Here is a 16,012-nt window from a genome sequence, read left to right as displayed (position 1 = left end):
GCGTCCCGGCCTGCCTCTTGCTTAGCTGGAGAGGACCGGCCACGCGGGGTGGAGCTCCGTCCCTGGGGGGCAGGTTCGAGGGGGCTCGCGGGCCGGCGGGGGCGGCGCGGGGGCCGGGGGTGTCAAGCCGGTGACAGCGGCCTCCCGGCTTAGACAGAACTAACCCGGCCACCTCACTCCTGTCACTCCGCGGGGCCTTCTTCCTGCATTTTGTACAAACTCTCAAGTGGGAACGAAAGGAAGTGGAGACAGATGCAAACAGGCGTCCTCTCCGACCTGAAAGGAGAGTCTCCACGGGGCCCGGCCTGGGCCTCGGCCGCCGCTGCGGGGGCTGCAGGCCGGGCCCGAGCGGGGACGGCGCGTTACCTCTGGGCGTCGGGCGCCCGGCGCGCGGCGGGGGCTCCGCAGCCTCTGATCGCGGCGGGCGGACGGCGTCGGCGCGGGCGCGGGGGCAGCGGCTACGGAGGTCCGGCGGCCGCACACTCGGCCGAGGACGGGCCCGGGGAGGGGGCGCGGGGGAGGGGCGCGGGGGAGGGGAGGGGAGGGGCCGGGCGGGCCGCGCCGCCGGGGGCGCTGGGCTCCGGGATGGGCGACAGGGGTGCTGTCGGGGGCAGAGAGAAAGGAGGTTCCCTAAAGTCTAGGTGGTCGGGTTCTGCGGGGCGGGGACGGCGGTGTCTTCCGAGGCAAACGTGAGCCGGGCTGCGATCCCTAGGCTTGCAAGGGGGTGGGTGGGGGACAGGCGAGCGCCCGCGAGAGGCATTAAAAGGCCCAGGGGGACCCCGGAGAGCCAGGCGCGAGATAAGCGGGGGAGCGGCGGCGGCGGGGGAGGAGTGAGCGCCGGCCCCGCGCCCTCCGGGGGGGCGGGAGGAGGGGGCGGGCGGTGTGGGGACGGGGGAGGCGCGGGAGGAGGAAGTCCGAGAGACAGAGCGAGCCGCGCTCCTGAGGGGAGACGTCGGGCTCGTCCCCGGGGTCCCGGCCGCGGTCCCCGCTCGCGCGCGCAGCCGCCCGGCCGCTCCGGCTCCGCGGCCCGGAGGCCGCCGCGCAGGCCGGGCCCGAGGCCCGGGGAGGGATGCGCCGGGCGCCGCCGGCGGCCCGCGGCTTCGGCCAGAAGCGCCGGCAGGGCTGAGGGAGGCGACGGCGAGGCGCTGGCTCGCAGCGGCCGCGGCTGCAGCCCGGGCGGAGGGCTAGGGCGCTCGCCGGGCCTCTGGGCCGCCCGCGCTCCCGCGCCCCCGCGCCCGGCCCCGGGCCCGCCCCCGCCGCCCGGCCCCGCTCCCGGGCGCCCGATGACCTCCGAGGGCGGGCCGCCGCCACCCCCGCCGCGCCCGCCGCCGGCCCCGCTCCGCCGCGCCCGCAGCCCGGGCCCCGGCGCGCTGCAGGCCGCCCTGATGAGCCCGCCGCCGGCCGCCGCAGCCCTGGAGGCCGCCTCGTCGTCCTCGTCCTCGTCCTCCGCCGCCTCCTCGGCCGGCGCGGCCCCGAACGCCTGCAAGAGCGCGGGCGGCGGCGCGGGCGCGGGCGCGGGCGGCGGGGGCGCCAAGAAGGCGAGCGCGGGGCTGCGGCGGCCGGAGAAGCCGCCCTACTCGTACATCGCGCTCATCGTCATGGCCATCCAGAGCTCGCCCGCCAAGCGCCTGACGCTCAGCGAGATCTACCAGTTCCTGCAAGCGCGCTTCCCCTTCTTCCGCGGCGCCTACCAGGGCTGGAAGAACTCCGTGCGCCACAACCTCTCGCTCAACGAGTGCTTCATCAAGCTGCCCAAGGGCCTCGGGCGGCCGGGCAAGGGCCACTACTGGACCATCGACCCGGCCAGCGAGTTCATGTTCGAGGAGGGCTCGTTCCGCCGCCGGCCGCGCGGCTTCAGGCGGAAGTGCCAGGCGCTCAAGCCCATGTACCACCGCGTGGTGAGCGGCCTGGGCTTCGGGGCCTCGCTGCTGCCGCAGGGCTTCGACTTCCAGGCGCCCCCGCCGGCGCCGCTCGGATGCCACGGGCAGGGCGGCTACGGCGGCCTCGACATGATGCCGGCGGGCTACGACGCGGGCGCCGGCGCCCCGGGCCACGCTCACCCGCACCACCACCACCACGTCCCGCACATGTCGCCCAACCCGGGCTCCACCTACATGGCCAGCTGCCCGGTGCCCGCTGGGCCTGGGGCCGTCGGCGCGGCCGGGGGCGGCGGCGGCGGCGGCGGGGACTACGGCCCGGACAGCAGCAGCAGCCCCGTGCCCTCGTCCCCGGCCGTGGCGAGCGCCATCGAGTGCCACTCGCCCTACACCAGCCCCGCGGCGCACTGGAGCTCGCCCGGCGCCTCGCCTTACCTCAAGCAGCCGCCCGCCCTGACGCCGGGCAGCACCCCTGCGGCCCCCGCCGGCCTGCACAGCAGCATGTCCTCCTACTCGCTGGAGCAGAGCTACCTGCATCAAAACGCTCGCGAGGACCTCCCAGGTAACGTGCTGCCCGGCCGCGGGCCATTGCCTCTGGCCTCCCAGCTCGGGTGGCCAAGGCCTGGGTGACGCTGGCGCCCTTTTGGAGAGGGTTGGGTGACAGGGCCTCCCCGGCACCCTTGGCCTCCGCCGGGCCTCAGGAGTGTCCACCCCTCGAGGAGGGAGGGAAGCGCCCGTGTCCAGGGTCTCTGCGGGCTGCAGGACTCAGAGCTCAGGCCTGGCTTGGCCAAGGGAGAAGGCTTGCGCCTTAGGGGACCTTGGCCAGGGAGCCTGGCTGCTTTCTTTTGTCTTTCAAAGTCGGTTTTGCTGTGCTTTAACCTGAGAAAACGCTCTGTCCCCAGGAGTGCACGGGTGGGCTGCACTGGGCCGTTGCTGAGAGGTGTCCGGAGCAGGGAGACAGGGCCTCCAGGAACAGAGGGGTCGGGGCTGGGGGGACCCTCACAGGAGGGACATGTGGCCAGGGAGGAGGGGCGCCCCGGCCTCCCTTCAGTGGGACCAAGGTAATGACACCCGGGTGTGGCCTAGGCCCGCCGGCCCCAGGGCCCAGGGGGCTCCCCTGAGAAAGGCCTGCTCTTGGGCCCCCACTTGCAGTGTTGCCGGTGTAAACTGTGTTGGTTGCAGATTATGAAAATTTATTGACTTGTCTAAGGCAGTGAGAGGTGGGAGGGGACAGATGGGGTGGAGGAGGGAATTTGAATATTTAGCCAGGTTTATGGGGACAGTGGAGATAAACCTCATATTAACCCCTCTGCGGCGGGCTGGTGTGCCGGGGCAAGCGGGGCTGGAGCGGACCCTCACCCACTCCAATTGGAAGAGGGTTTCCAGGCCGACACGCCTGCATTGTACGTTCGTGCATCGGTGTGGGAGCAGAGTGTCAGGGAGAGAGGAAGCCCAGAAATGGGCAAAAGATGTTGGTTCCCTGGACGGTGAAGTTTCCCGAATAGGCCTTTTAACTGCGGGTCTCAGAGGTTAACTAAACAAAGACCGTCTGGGCGGACCACACCGGAGAGGATTCCAGCCTGACTCAACCCACTGAGAGCCGAGTCTTGTTCAGTTTTATGGGAATTTCAACAAGTAACCAACACAGCCGACCCTCCACTCTTATTTTCTTTAACCCCCTCGGACTGGCTGTCAATCAGCGCCGGCGCGCGGCGCACTCTGCGCTCTCCTGCCCAGCGGTTCGCCTGCGGGCGCCGAGGTCTCCCGGCTCCCCGATCCAGCCGCCCGCTCGGCCACCACCTGGACCCCGAGGCCACCCTGTTGGCCTGAAACACTTCCCTAAACTTTCCAAATCGCGCAGACAGCTTTCTGGCCATTCTGAGAGGCCAACCTCGCCCCACCCCGCACACCAGGCGCGCCCAGGTCTCCGCGGCGGGCACGGCTCGTGTGGGGGAGAAGGGACACCGCCTCCCAAGCCCCGGGGCTCGCGCGCCCTCCGGGCCGAGTCTGCGGTCTGAGAAGACCCAGGCCCGCCTGGACGATCTGCCTCGCCCTCCTCACCCCCACCGCCCCTCCAGTGCACTGACCCCCGCCTCTGCCAATGCTCTTCCCCGCGGCCTGGCAGGCGTCTCCCGGGCCAGGCCCCTCAGGAACCCGGGGCTGCGAGTGGAGCGGGGAGGACGAGAAAGGGCCCGGAGCGCGCACCCAGCTGGACCCCGGGAGGCCCAGGCCCGCGTGCTCGCGGAGGCCCCTCGGCCTCGGCCTCATCAAAGCGCCACACGGGGCCGCGGATTAGAGCCGCGGGAAGCGGCGCCGCCTGGTGCTTTAGCCCGGGGCAGGCGCACCTGCGCGCCCGCAGGGACTCGCGTCGGGGCGCGCGGTGGGCCGCAGTCGGCGCCACCCGACGCCGAACGCGGGCGGAGCTCCTGGCCACGGGGCTGCCGGGCGGCTCTGCAAGCGCAGGGCGACCGGGCGAGGCGCCGGGCCGTGGGGCAGGGTGTGCGCGCGGAAAACCGCCCGCCGGGCACCGGCGAGGGCTGCGGATTCCCCAGCGCGGGAGGCTGGAGAGGCCTCGGGAAGCAGGCCTAACCCAGCGGGGCCTAAGAGGCCTGACCTGCTGGACCCCCAGCCAACTGCCCCCCACCCCCGGGCTGGAGGCGCCAAGAAAGCAAAAGCAAAAGTCGGCGACAGGAGGCCGGCCTCAGGCCCGGGGAGAGCTGCGGGCCGGCCCGGCGCTCCAGGGGCTCGCGGCACGGCGGAGGGGCAGCGGCCGAGCCCTCGCCCCAGGACAGGCCCTGTTCTTGGGCTCTCCCTTGTCTAGAGGCACGACCCGGAGACGGGCGCGTTCTCCCGGCCCCTCTCCGCCACCGCAGTGTTTCTGCCCTCTCCCCTCCTCCTGTTACTGCCCGGCGATCAGTTGGCTGGGAAATAATGCGGGGCGGGGGCTGGAAACCAGAGGCGAGGGAGCCCGTATTGTTTCTGGGCCGGGAGCCCTAGGGCCAGTGCCGGCGGCTGTTAGAGCCCCTCGGGCCTCCAAAAGTAACAGGAACTCAGGAATGGAGAACCTGGCTTCTGGGTGAGCGGCCTGCGCGCCGTGCTTGTGGGCCCCTCAAAACCAAATAGCAAACCAGAATTACAGAGTCATCCTGTGGCCAAAGCTTGAAACTCTGAGACACTTTTGGGGCTAGGTTTCCTCTCCCAGGTTTTCAGCAACAGAAAGACAGGCCCACCCGCTTGGGGTCAAGATGAGGTGCATGTTAAAGGACAATGTTAAGAAGCACGGGCCGTGCCCTGAGTGGAGCAAACGTTCCTGAAAAGCGTCTCTCTTCTCTCCCCTTTCAGTGGGGCTCCCTCGCTACCAGCACCACTCCATGCCCATGTGTGACAGGAAAGACTTCGTCCTCAACTTCAATGGCATCTCCTCCTTCCACCCCTCTGCCAGCGGCCCCTACCACCACCACCACCACCACCAGAGTGTCTGCCAGGACATTAAGCCCTGTGTCATGTGAATGCAGGGCAGGGGCCAGCCCAGGCCCCCACTGCCCCCGGGGCGTGACCGAGGTGGACTCCCAGCGTGGCCACACCAGTCCCTTGGAGACCCCAGGTGAGCGTCACGCACTGATGTTTCTTCGCTGTTGGTAGGAGGACAACCCCCGGCGAGGTAATGCCCCAAACACACGCAGGCTCCCAGCAACGGGAGACGGTGAAAACTCACCATGCAGAAAACACAAACGTGGAACTTTGGGATCTTCATTGTCTTCAGTAATCAGGGTCTGAAACACGCAGACAGGCTGTGTGTGTGTGTTTTTTTTTGTCTATGGAAAATGTGTGTGCTATTTTTTAAAAAAGGCAGTGCCCAGCACAAGATTCCAAGCCTCATCTTGTTGCCTGGCTCAGTGGGAGAGCTGTATTTCGCCAAACACTACCTTTGGATACAGGTGCCAAAGAACATTATCAAGAAAGTATTTAGCAGTGATGTGTCTAGTTTAAGAAACGTGGTCTCCAGTATTGTGACAATACAACGTTTTTACAAGGTTGTTTTCTACCACCATAGTTTAAAGATATTTTTATGATCTTCGTGTATACTCACACTTTGCTTGTATTTTAAAAGGAGGATATATTTGCACTTATGTATACTTTTACAGTTTGCCAAACTATTTTGATGTACAATTTTTTCAATAAAATGTATATAACAAAAGTTGCCGGGGGGGACCTCTCTCCTCCACGGGCATCTGATCGCCAGGACGATGCAACTCTACACTGGGCGGGATTTTTTTCTAAGCTGTGTAATTGGCGTGGTGTGGGGTCTGTGCCTTGAGTAGCAGGCCAGGTTCTGATTGTGGGTCTTCTCGGGAGAGAAGGGAAGAAGAAACGTTTTCTGTTATTTCTTTGCTTTGCCCTCGCTCTTTCTGGCTAAGCTGAAACCAGAAGGTGAAAGGAGCTTCAAGGAAAACCAGGCGAGGTAAGGGCTGAGGAGCCTCTGCCCTTCGCTGTCCTCCCCGAGTGCTCCAGGCCTCTGCACTTTGAGCTTCCCTTTCCCCACCGGCTTGGCTTGGGCTGCCCTCCTCGGGCTGCAAGCAGAGGGCAGGTGCCCAGGACATAGGCCTGGTTCCTTGGGTGGCTGTCAGATCCCCGTGTCCGAAGGGGAAGGTGAGGAGGGTGTGGGCAGTCCTGGCATCAGGGACAGAAGCAGGATGAAGCGTGTGTCCACCCCCAGTTTGGGGCACAGAGGTCAGCCCCCACGTGCTGCCCTGGTCTGCCTCTCTGCTCCCATCCGTCCTTCTCCAGGGAGCCGTGGTTTCCCTTGGGATTACCTCTTGGCCATTTCCTTTCTTGCTTGGTTTCTAAGCCTTCCTGGTCACAGATGCTGAAGGCCGGGCTGAGAACTTCTGGACCAAGAGAGGACACCAGCCTGGGCAGAGGGCCTGGTGCCGGCCAGCCCTGAGGTCTGAGCAACCTGCAGACCCCTGAGCGAGGCAGAGGTTCTCCAGGTGCTGAGTCTGCTTTGAGGACTCGCCTTGGATCCCCACTTCCTGCAAGCTGTCCCCTGGTCGGTCACCAGGCCCCCGACACCCCGGAGTGGACATCTCCCACCCAGGGACCTTTGTACGCCGAGTGAGTTTTCAGTCCAAAGACGGTCTCAGTTAAACATCTTGTTTTACAAAGTCCTAACTGTCTGCCTAATCCTGAGGCCTCCTTTCTATATTTTCCAAAATTTCGCTGTGATTTAAACATTTTTGTGTGTCTGCTTTATCATATTTGCAGTTAAATAGGGATTTTTCCCCCCTTTTATTCTGAGCTACTCGGGGATCTGCTATAAATTATGAAGTCCGTTTCAGAGTCTGCTCCGACCACAGTGCTGTGTTTACATTCCTTCCGAGGCAGCCGGCATGGTCGTAATTTATATCCTAAACACTTGCACGTAACTTGTTTATACAGAGAATGACAGGACCTGCGCGGAGGGCTGCGGCCGGCCCGGCGAGCCCAGCGCGCCCCCTCGTGGTGAGAGCCGGCCGGCGCCCGGGGCCCCAAGTGGCGGTTTTGGTGCTTTTCCTCGGACTTCTCCGACGTGAGGACGCCCGTCCTGTCGCAGATCCGCGCAGGCAGACCTCGGAGATACAGTGGGCTCGGCTTAATATCCTAAATCCTGCAATACAGTGAGTCACGTAAACGTTTAGTTTCCCAGGGCAGGTAAAAGTTTTGTGTACACGCTGCTGGGGCTTGTTAAGAAGGCAATAGCATTGTGTCCAAAAAGCAGTGTGCAGACCTCAGTTTTAAAACATTTTATTACTAAAAATGCTCGACCCCGGCTCTTTCCTGGTGGTCCAGTGGTTGAGAATCTGCCTGCCAGTGCAGGGGACGGGGGTTTGATCCCTGGTCCGGGAGGATGCCACGCGCAGCAAGGAGGACGCAGCTTGGCCAAAACCATCCAAGTGCAAATTCGTTCCGTTCCGTTCCATCGCTCAGTCGTGTCCGACTCTTTGCGACCCCATGGACTGTAGCCTACCAGGCTTCTCCGTCCATGGGATTCTCCAGGCAAGAATACTGGAGTGGGTTACCGTTTCCTTCTCCAGGGGATCTTCCCGACCCAGGGATCGAACCTGGGTCTCCCGCATTGGAGGCAGACGCTTTAACCTCTGAGCCACCAGGGAAGCCCAAGTGCAAATTAGTGATTGTCAAAAACGCTGGACCTCGTCCAAACCTCCAGGGAGTCACAGTTTGACAGTGACATCAAAGACCACTCATCACAGACCGCCGCAGTGCACACGAGAATAATAAATACTTCACATATCATAAGAATCACCAAAATATGACAGACATTAGGTGAGCCAGTGTCACTGGGAAAAGAACACCTTTTGCATGGCTGTATGCAGGGGTGCCGCTTTGCAAAAAAAGGCTGACTCTGGGAAGCCCACCACAGTGAAGCCCAGTGGCAGCGCTGTCACTGACAAGACTCCTGTGTCTGGCATCGCAGACACGGGCAAGATGTCCGCATCGGTCCCTCGGGGCTGATGGAGCACAGGCTGCTGGGCCCACCCTGCCTCTGATGAGTCCGAGGAGCCCGCATTCCCGGTCAGCTCCTGGGCGATGCTGGCAGCGTGGGTCCAGGAGCACACTTTGAGGCCCGCAGCTCTGGGAGGACAGTCTGAGTCACAGATAGTTTACAGGTGCAGATGGGTGGGTGTTAAGGCTTGTATGTTAATTAGTTAGGCAAAGATCTGAGAAAGTTTTTTGAAAGCAGGTTGCACACAGAAATATCTCTGATGGATTATTGGCCCCTGGGAAATGTAAGGCCTAACTTTGAGCTGAGCCCTGCACAAGGAAGTAGAAACTCCCCTTTTTATCCAAAGCCATGATATACCGGTTCCATTCTAGTGACTTTTACAAAGAGAAGTCAGGTGGAAGCACTGAGGTCTCTCTACCTCGGTACCGGGAGTCTGGGTGAGTCCACGTGACGTCACAGCTCTCCAGACGGACAGCGGTGGTGATTAAAGCAGGCAGGAAAAGGAATTCCTTTGTTGGTGATAAAAATCTTTAGAGGGTGGAACAGAGAGAAGGCAAAGGGCCCCGCAGTGACCCCCAGACACAGACGGGTCAGGCAGGACCAGCAGTGGGGCAGGAGAGACAGAGAGGGGCAGTCTGCAGAGGGGCTCCGTCTCGCAGGAGCTCGGGTCCCGACAGGAGCGCAGCAGCCTTGAGGCGGGGCTGCAGTCCTCCGAGCCCACGGCCGTCCTGCGGCCGCCACAGGCATCACCGTGAAGCCCACGTTCTCTCCTTGACTTCTGCCAGGATTCTGGGCACGTAAGTGGATTCTTCCATTGTTCATGCTCAAAGCTTCTCAACTGCTGCAGCAACGGCCAGAGCACTTGGGGAGAATCATCTCGACTTTTTAGAAAGTGGAGGTTTGATTTCCATGGAAATCTTCAGTATTAGATGGAATTAGCACCTCCTTCCCGAAATAAAACCTCCCTTGTAGATTCCTATCGACCTAGTCACCTAGTGACTGAGTGTAATGGTGATTAATTCAGAACAGGCAGCGGCTTCTTGAGCATGGAAATGTATTTTAATATATTTTATCAGAGCGGAAATACATTTTACCAAAACTGCCTCCACGAAATCCTGTCTGAGCAAGAAAAACACCCCAGATGCAGCCACCAGGCCAGGCTGGGTCACAGCTCACAGATGTCAAGCTCGTTTGGGAAAAAATGAAAGTGCTAGAAGTTCTTTCAGAGTTCGGTGCGCCCTGAGTGTGTGGCTACTGACTGGTGCATGTTCAGGGCTCCAGTCCCGGGGGTCTCGGCCTGAGTGTGTGACAGCAAGGAGGGGGTCGGGGAGGGGCTGCTGAAGGAGGTGCCTCCAGCGTCCCCTCTGGAAGGGCCCCCTTCAGCCCAGGAACTGCTGTCTCACAAAGAGAGGTGTGGGGGCCCTGACCCCCGACAGCTCAGCACCGGCCGGGATGGGAAGAGCTCCCGAGTCACAAGCTGCTTCCCCTTTGTTGAGTCTGGGGGTCTCTATCTGCCATAGCCTTCGCTCATGTGACTGGGACGTGGCCTGGGACCCCTACTCCATTTCCCAAGCTCGTCCTCCCAGGCCCGTCCCTGTCACCGCACGTTATCCATCACAGGGGAGGGGGAGGCAGGGCACAGGGACGGGGGTGGGCTCTTCACTGGGCTCCCCGCCCCCGTGCGGCCGTGGCTCCGTGGTCTCCCTCACTCCATCCACCCCAGCACTGACAGGTAGAAAATGTCAGTCGCTCAGTCGTGCCGACTCTTTGCGACCCCTTGGACTGCAGCCTGCAGGTTCCTCCGTCCATGGGTTCTCCAGGCAAGAATACTGGAGTGGGTTGCCATTTCCTTCTCCAGGGGATCGTCCCAACCCAGGGATCGAACCTGGGTCTTCTGCATTGCAGGCGGATTCTTTACCACTGAGCCACCAGGAGAGTGTGTGGGGGGGAGAGTGACTGAACTACAGGGCAACCCCCACTAATGGCTGTTCTTCAAGAAGGAGAAGAGCCTCCATCAGGAACCGCTTTCCTGGGTTGAAATTCGAGGTGACCAGGCTGGCGTTCAGTCCAGAGAGAGCAAGTCAGTGGCTGTCACTTGGTGACTTCTCCACCACAGCGGCGGGTCACAGCCTTGGCTCCTGGTGGGGACTTGGGGAGCTCTGAACACCATGCATGTCACCCCCTGCCAGGGAAGTCAGCTCCCCGGGGGGCCTGGCCCCGGCAGTCCTCAGATGGCCCCCAGCTGCCTCTGTGGCTCCGGCGGGATTGACAACCGCTAATGAACACGATCTTGTTTACGTTTTACAGAAATCCTTTAAGGAAGGCCTTATCATCGTGGGTTTCAGATGAGAGATGGCCATCCAGCTGTGTTTAACTGGTGTCCACACCAGTGCCCTGTCTGAGCCCTGGCACACTGCCTGGCCCCCCGGAGCTTTGGCTGGGAGGTGTGGGGGTCCCCACCCCCGGTCACGCAGAAGCACGGGTAGGGGGCGGGGAGGCTCTGGCCCCAGCTCCACACGGGGAAGGGGTCACCACCCCGTGGCCACAAGGTGTGACCTCACAGGAATCGGTGACCCTGGTTCCTCCTCAGTAGGGGTGGGGGAGACACAGATGGGGGGATGGAGGGACGAAGGGCCCCCGGGCCCTGTGCGCTGACAATACTCCATCCATCAGGGCCAAGTGGGGGACCCAGCACCGACTGGGAGAGCCTGGCAGCCAGGCCAGAGGTCCTGCTTAAGTGGGCAGACACGCACATGCACATACGTGCAGGTGGACAGACAGACACGGTTACACATACACAGATGCACCCACAGACACACGCGGAGACATATGGACACATGCTCACACGCCACCTTCTGTTCAGTGTGCTTCCGGCCCAAGAACTGAAGCCCGACCTTGTATCACACCCATCTTTCCAAGTCTCTGAATTGACCACAACAGTTTAATAACCGCCTTCTGAGGCTCCCTTCTCTAAAGACAGGAATTTCCCCCTCTTCTGATTCTAGAAGCATGGAAACAGCTTCTTCTCAACTGTTACTTTTGTTTTCAAAGGCTAAACCCACCCGCTGCCAGAAGCAAGGTCACGGCTTGGAACCAGCGCGGGACCCACAGTTGTCCCAGACACACATGGCATTTGGGGTTGGGGGCACAGGCCGCTCCTTGAAGGGCTGAGGTCCCCATGGGCTCTGCACCGCCAGCCTCTGAGCGCTGGGCGCTCCCTGCAGGGGTGAGAGCAGGTCTGGGGGTGGGCCTGTCGGGCTGACCCCCGTCATGTCAGGACCCAAGCTTGAGAGGCACCAGGCAGCGGCCTAGATTCCACCTAGGTCAGAACCCACCTAGCAACCCCAGTGAAAGGCGATGCCCCAGCCTCGAGGGGCACGGTGCACTGGCCGGCATGCAGGCCGTCCCTCTGCTCCAGGCTACAGGGAGAAACCCCATGACTTTGCTTCCCCAGAAATCACCTTCGGAGAAAGCCCACCTGCTCAGGAACACGCATCCCAGAAGGTCTTCAGACAGCCTCTCCTCTCTCCGTCAGTGCGTACCCCCTAAGCAGAGGCAGGCAGAGGGGCCGCTGGGCCAAGGCAGCAGCGCTGGGGTGGTTTGGGCCTCAGTGTCCTAAACGGGGCAGCAGGGCACAGGTCCATGTCCCGGGTAAGCGGGGAGGCGGGGGCAGTGATTGCAGGGGCCTCAGCGGGTTCCCACACACGGTGGGCCGATGGGAGATGGACGCCTGGCCTGGTAGAGCTGCAGGGGGCCTGACTGCCCCCGAGGATGCCCGGAGCACGGCGGGGGGCCAGGTCTGGGGCCCGCAGAGGGCAGGTTAGAAAGCTGCTGCCTTCGTCTGCGGGGGCAGCGGTGACAGAGAGCCACAGATCAGGGGGCCTAAGCGGGAGGCGCTAATTTTCTCAGCGTTCTGGGCCAGAAGCCCCGAAGCGAGGTATTCCCAGGGCCTGATTCCTCCTGAAGCTCCCCCTGCCCCGGCGGATAGACGCTGCCTCCTCCCTGCGCGTTCATGACCCGTCCTTCTGTCTCCGGGCCCAGGCTTTAGGGGCCCTGGTCGTTGGATCGGGGCCTCCTCTGGGACCTCCCTGCGACTCTCTGATCTCTGTAGCGACTCCACCTCCCAGTCAGTCACCAAGGGTGAGGAATTTAGGGGACAGAATTCATCCCGGAATAACTGTAAACCAAGTTCTCGGCTGAACAGAAGCTTGACTTCCTTCGGCCCCCCGCCCGCCCCCAGGTCGGGCGCATGGACGACCCTGGTGCGGCCAGGCCACCCGTCTGCATCCGCCAGTCTCCATCCGCCCCTCGGTGAGCAGGGCCGACGTTCGTGCTCCTTAGGAGCCCCAACCCCACCGGCCCGCGCTCCAAGCTAGGGCCCCGTAACTCCCTGGGGAGATGGGTATGGGCGCACCCCTGAGGCTGGAGCATCAGTGTCACGAAGCTCCAGCGCTGAGGAAAGATGGGCCCAGACTGGTCCACCGGGAGCTGGCAGTGCCCCGGGCGCCCCCAGCTCCACACACTGAAGCAGGCGGTTGGCAAAGAATGCGTGGGTGGGGGGAGGGGTCACAGCCTCTGGGGAGGGGCCTACGCATGTCGGGCTGTGGGTCCAGGAAGTCCCGGGACACAGTCCAGACTGTGGGGACACCCCATTCTCATTGCACAAGAAGTGGACCCCCAAAGGCTGGCAAAGGCGGGGAGCCCCTAGGGCTCCCTCCTGCCTGCTCCCGCCCCAAGGTCCCAGGAAAACCAGGGCTCTGCCAGCCCCAAACCTCCCACCCCAGCGAGACAGCTCCCTGGGCTGAGCAGAACAGGTTCCGACCCACTCTGCGGCCAGTTCCTTGCCCGGGTGTCGGCAGGAGCCCAGCCCTGGCATGGGTGGGGAGGTTAGCTGGCCGCCATTCCGGGGTGTGGCCCAGGCTCCCTTGTAAGGACTCAAACTCTGCTCCCACATTTCCTCCGAGAACTGAAACACCCCCATGGGTTGGGGACAAGGCCCGCCCTCGGGGGGACCCCTAGGACCGAGTCCTCCACTGCCCATCCTTAGCTCAAGCCCCGCCGGCCTCCCAGGACCAGAGCGGAGGCTGAGTCACCCAGGGGTTTAATTTGGAAACAAGCTCACGAAACCAAGAAAGAAACCGCGACTCTATTAGCAATTACATGCAGAACGAGGTCAGAGCTGCAAACTTTCATTTTTCTTCCCCAGATTCTGTGCTGGCGGTAGAGGAACTTTCTCCGAATTCCCAGGGGAAGGGCCGGAACTTTGTTCTGGGACTTTGCTCCCTGCGCCTGGGGAGCCCAGAGGAAAACCTTAGATCCGATCTAAGCGCTGCGGACAGGACAGGCTTTTTAGGACAAATTAGGGCGCAGGACCCGGAGAAGGCAATGGCAAGCCACTCCAGTGCTCTTGCCTGGAAAATCCCAGGGATGGAGGAGCCTGGGAGGCTGCAGTCCGTGGGGTCGCTAAGGGTCGGACACGACTGAGCGACTTCACTTTCACTTTCACACATTGGAGAAGGAAATGGCAACCCACTCCAGTGTTCTTGCCTGGAGAATCCCAGGGAAGGGGGAGCCTGGTGGGCTTCTGTCTATGGGGTCACACAGAGCCGGACACGACTGAAGAGACTCAGCAGCAGCAGCAGCAGGGCGCAGGACCCCCGCAGGGCACAAGAGCCGGAAGCAGGCGGGCCCTGGTGGGAAGGAGCCCAAGGCAGACGCGAAACCTGCAAGGCCGCCCACCTGGCGACCTGGGCCCGGGGAAGGGGCCCGGACCCTCGGAGCCGCGCCTCGGAGACCACCCGTTCCTGGCCCCGCCGTTTAGAGCAGCCCCTGGCGCCCAGGCAGGAGCCCCGCGCGGCCGGCTTCGTTGTCCCGCCCTCCCGCCGGCCGCTTCCGCGCGGCGCCTCTTCTCCGCCTTGTTTGATATTTTCAGATCCGGCCGGAGGCCAGCGGCGGGCCACAGGAGGATGCTTCAGGGTGTCTTGTTTGGTTTGGAAATACTTAAATGTCTGCTGCATTTCCTCCGAGAGGGGACGTGTCGGGCCGGTGGGAGAGGCCTGTCCTCTGGCCTCAGCCCTGCAGGGACTCTGCCTGCCTGCCCACCGCCCCCCCACCCTCGATGCCGGGGAGAGGCGCCCCACGAACAGTTTACAGGGAGGGACAGCTCCTCGCTGTCTTTATGCCAGCCTAGCTAACGATGGCTCAAACTGCGGGCTCCTGGAAGCCTCACCCATGTGGCGTGAAGCTCCGTGGGGAAACGCATGCAGAGGACCAGAGCCTCTCAGAAGGAACAGCGAGCGTATTACACAGACAGCCTCTCCTGCTCTGTAATAGGACATGAAGCTGTAGGTGGCCACCAGATGAGGGTGGTCCCTTTTGCCCTGCATGAGCGCCCGCTTGCGTGGGGACCCCCTGGGCCTCAGTGACCGCCTCCTCGGCACAGCCAGGAGCTGGTTTCCCCCCACCCCTGAGACTGACACGAAGTCCCCCTCCCCATCCACCGCCGCCGTCCCAGCCCAAGCCAGGCCAGGCAGACAGGGTGGAGGGTGTGAGGCTGATGAAGTGAGATGGGGTGAAACAGACTGAAGCCAGGACTGGCGGTGAAGGAGGCCTGACCGTGAGCACCCGGCCACTGTCCACCGCCTGCCTGGACGCAGGCCTGACCGTGAGCACCCGGCCACTGTCCACCGCCTGCCTGGACGCAGGCCTGACCGTGAGCACCCGGCCACTGTCCACCGCCTGCCTGGACGCAGGCCTGACCGTGAGCACCCGGCCACTGTCCACCGCCTGCCTAGGTGCAGGCCTGACCGTGAGCACCCGGCCACTGTCCACCGCCTGCCTGGGTGCAGGCCTGACTGTAAGCACCCGGGTCACTGTCCACCGCCTGCCTGGGTGCAGACCAGCCTTTGGGGCCGGCTGGGGAAGCCCAGCGTGGTTTTCTCCTGCTCCATTTTCCGAGGCCTGCCTCTAAGGGGGAACCACTTTTCCCTCTGTGGCCCTCATCCCCCACTCCCCGGGGCAGAGGGTCCATGCTGGCGGTGGCTGGACGCCAGCTCCCTGGCCCGTCCCCCGACGTGCCGTGCAGAGTCCCTGCCAAGGTCCCTGCCGGAAGCTGCGGAGGACTTTGCAGAAGTTTGTCTTCAGGGAAAGACACTGAGGAGAGACTTCTGAGTGCTCATCTGCACGCATGCCTCCCTTCCCAGCCAGCCCGCCCAGGGCCGAGGGCCTGGGAAAGCCACATCCACATGCCAGGAGTCGCTTCGCCAAGTGGAGCGTGGGCTTGACCCTGGCCGGAGGGGACTGAGGGGATGACCGTGAGAGCCCCCCACCCCGCGCTCGTGGGGGAAATGCTGGGAAGGACGGGACTCGACCCCCCGCTGGGCAGCGTGCCAGCGTCGCTGGGCTGTGAGTCCCTGGGCCTGGGACCACACGAGGGGTGGGCACGCCCAGCTCCGGCCACTGGAAGGCCCCCACCGCTTCTGCTCCCCACCACCCTGTCCTCCCTGCCTCCTCCTCCCCACCCCATCCTGAGCCTGGCCACAGCCCTGGGGTCCACCCCCACACTTTCTCTCTTACTAAGTTTATCTCCGTGAGCGGCCCTGACCTTCCTTTCTTTGTTTTTCTCCTTATC

General features: G+C 63.0%; 1 protein-coding gene across 1 annotated transcript; it reads left to right on the top strand.

Moving 5' to 3' along the window:
• Positions 1-1,149: 1,149 nt before the first annotated feature.
• FOXF2 (forkhead box F2) lies at positions 1,150-6,363 on the top strand. The gene is made up of 2 exons (XM_088831066.1): positions 1,150-2,439; positions 5,220-6,363. Exons 1-2 carry the CDS (start codon positions 1,284-1,286, stop codon positions 5,384-5,386), a joined length of 1,323 nt encoding a protein of 440 aa, XP_088687192.1. The 5' UTR covers positions 1,150-1,283; the 3' UTR covers positions 5,387-6,363.
• The last annotated feature ends 9,649 nt before the right edge of the window (positions 6,364-16,012 follow it).

The sequence above is a fragment of the Moschus berezovskii genome, chromosome 23 (genome assembly GCF_049115385.1).
Source record: "Moschus berezovskii isolate FMDL1 chromosome 23, NW_MosBer_1.0, whole genome shotgun sequence".
NCBI classification, from domain to species: domain Eukaryota; kingdom Metazoa; phylum Chordata; class Mammalia; order Artiodactyla; family Moschidae; genus Moschus; species Moschus berezovskii.
Note: the sequence above shows the minus strand (reverse complement) of the source record. Positions and strands in the feature narration are given on the sequence as shown.

Excerpts from the sequence above, each read along its gene's own strand:
- FOXF2 (XM_088831066.1), top strand. The coding sequence starts at position 1,284 with ATGACCTCCGAGGGCGGGCCGCCGCCACCCCCGCCGCGCCCGCCGCCG. Across the intron at positions 2,440-5,219 it reads CGCTCGCGAGGACCTCCCAG|TGGGGCTCCCTCGCTACCAG; the intron begins GTAACGTGCTGC and ends CTCCCCTTTCAG.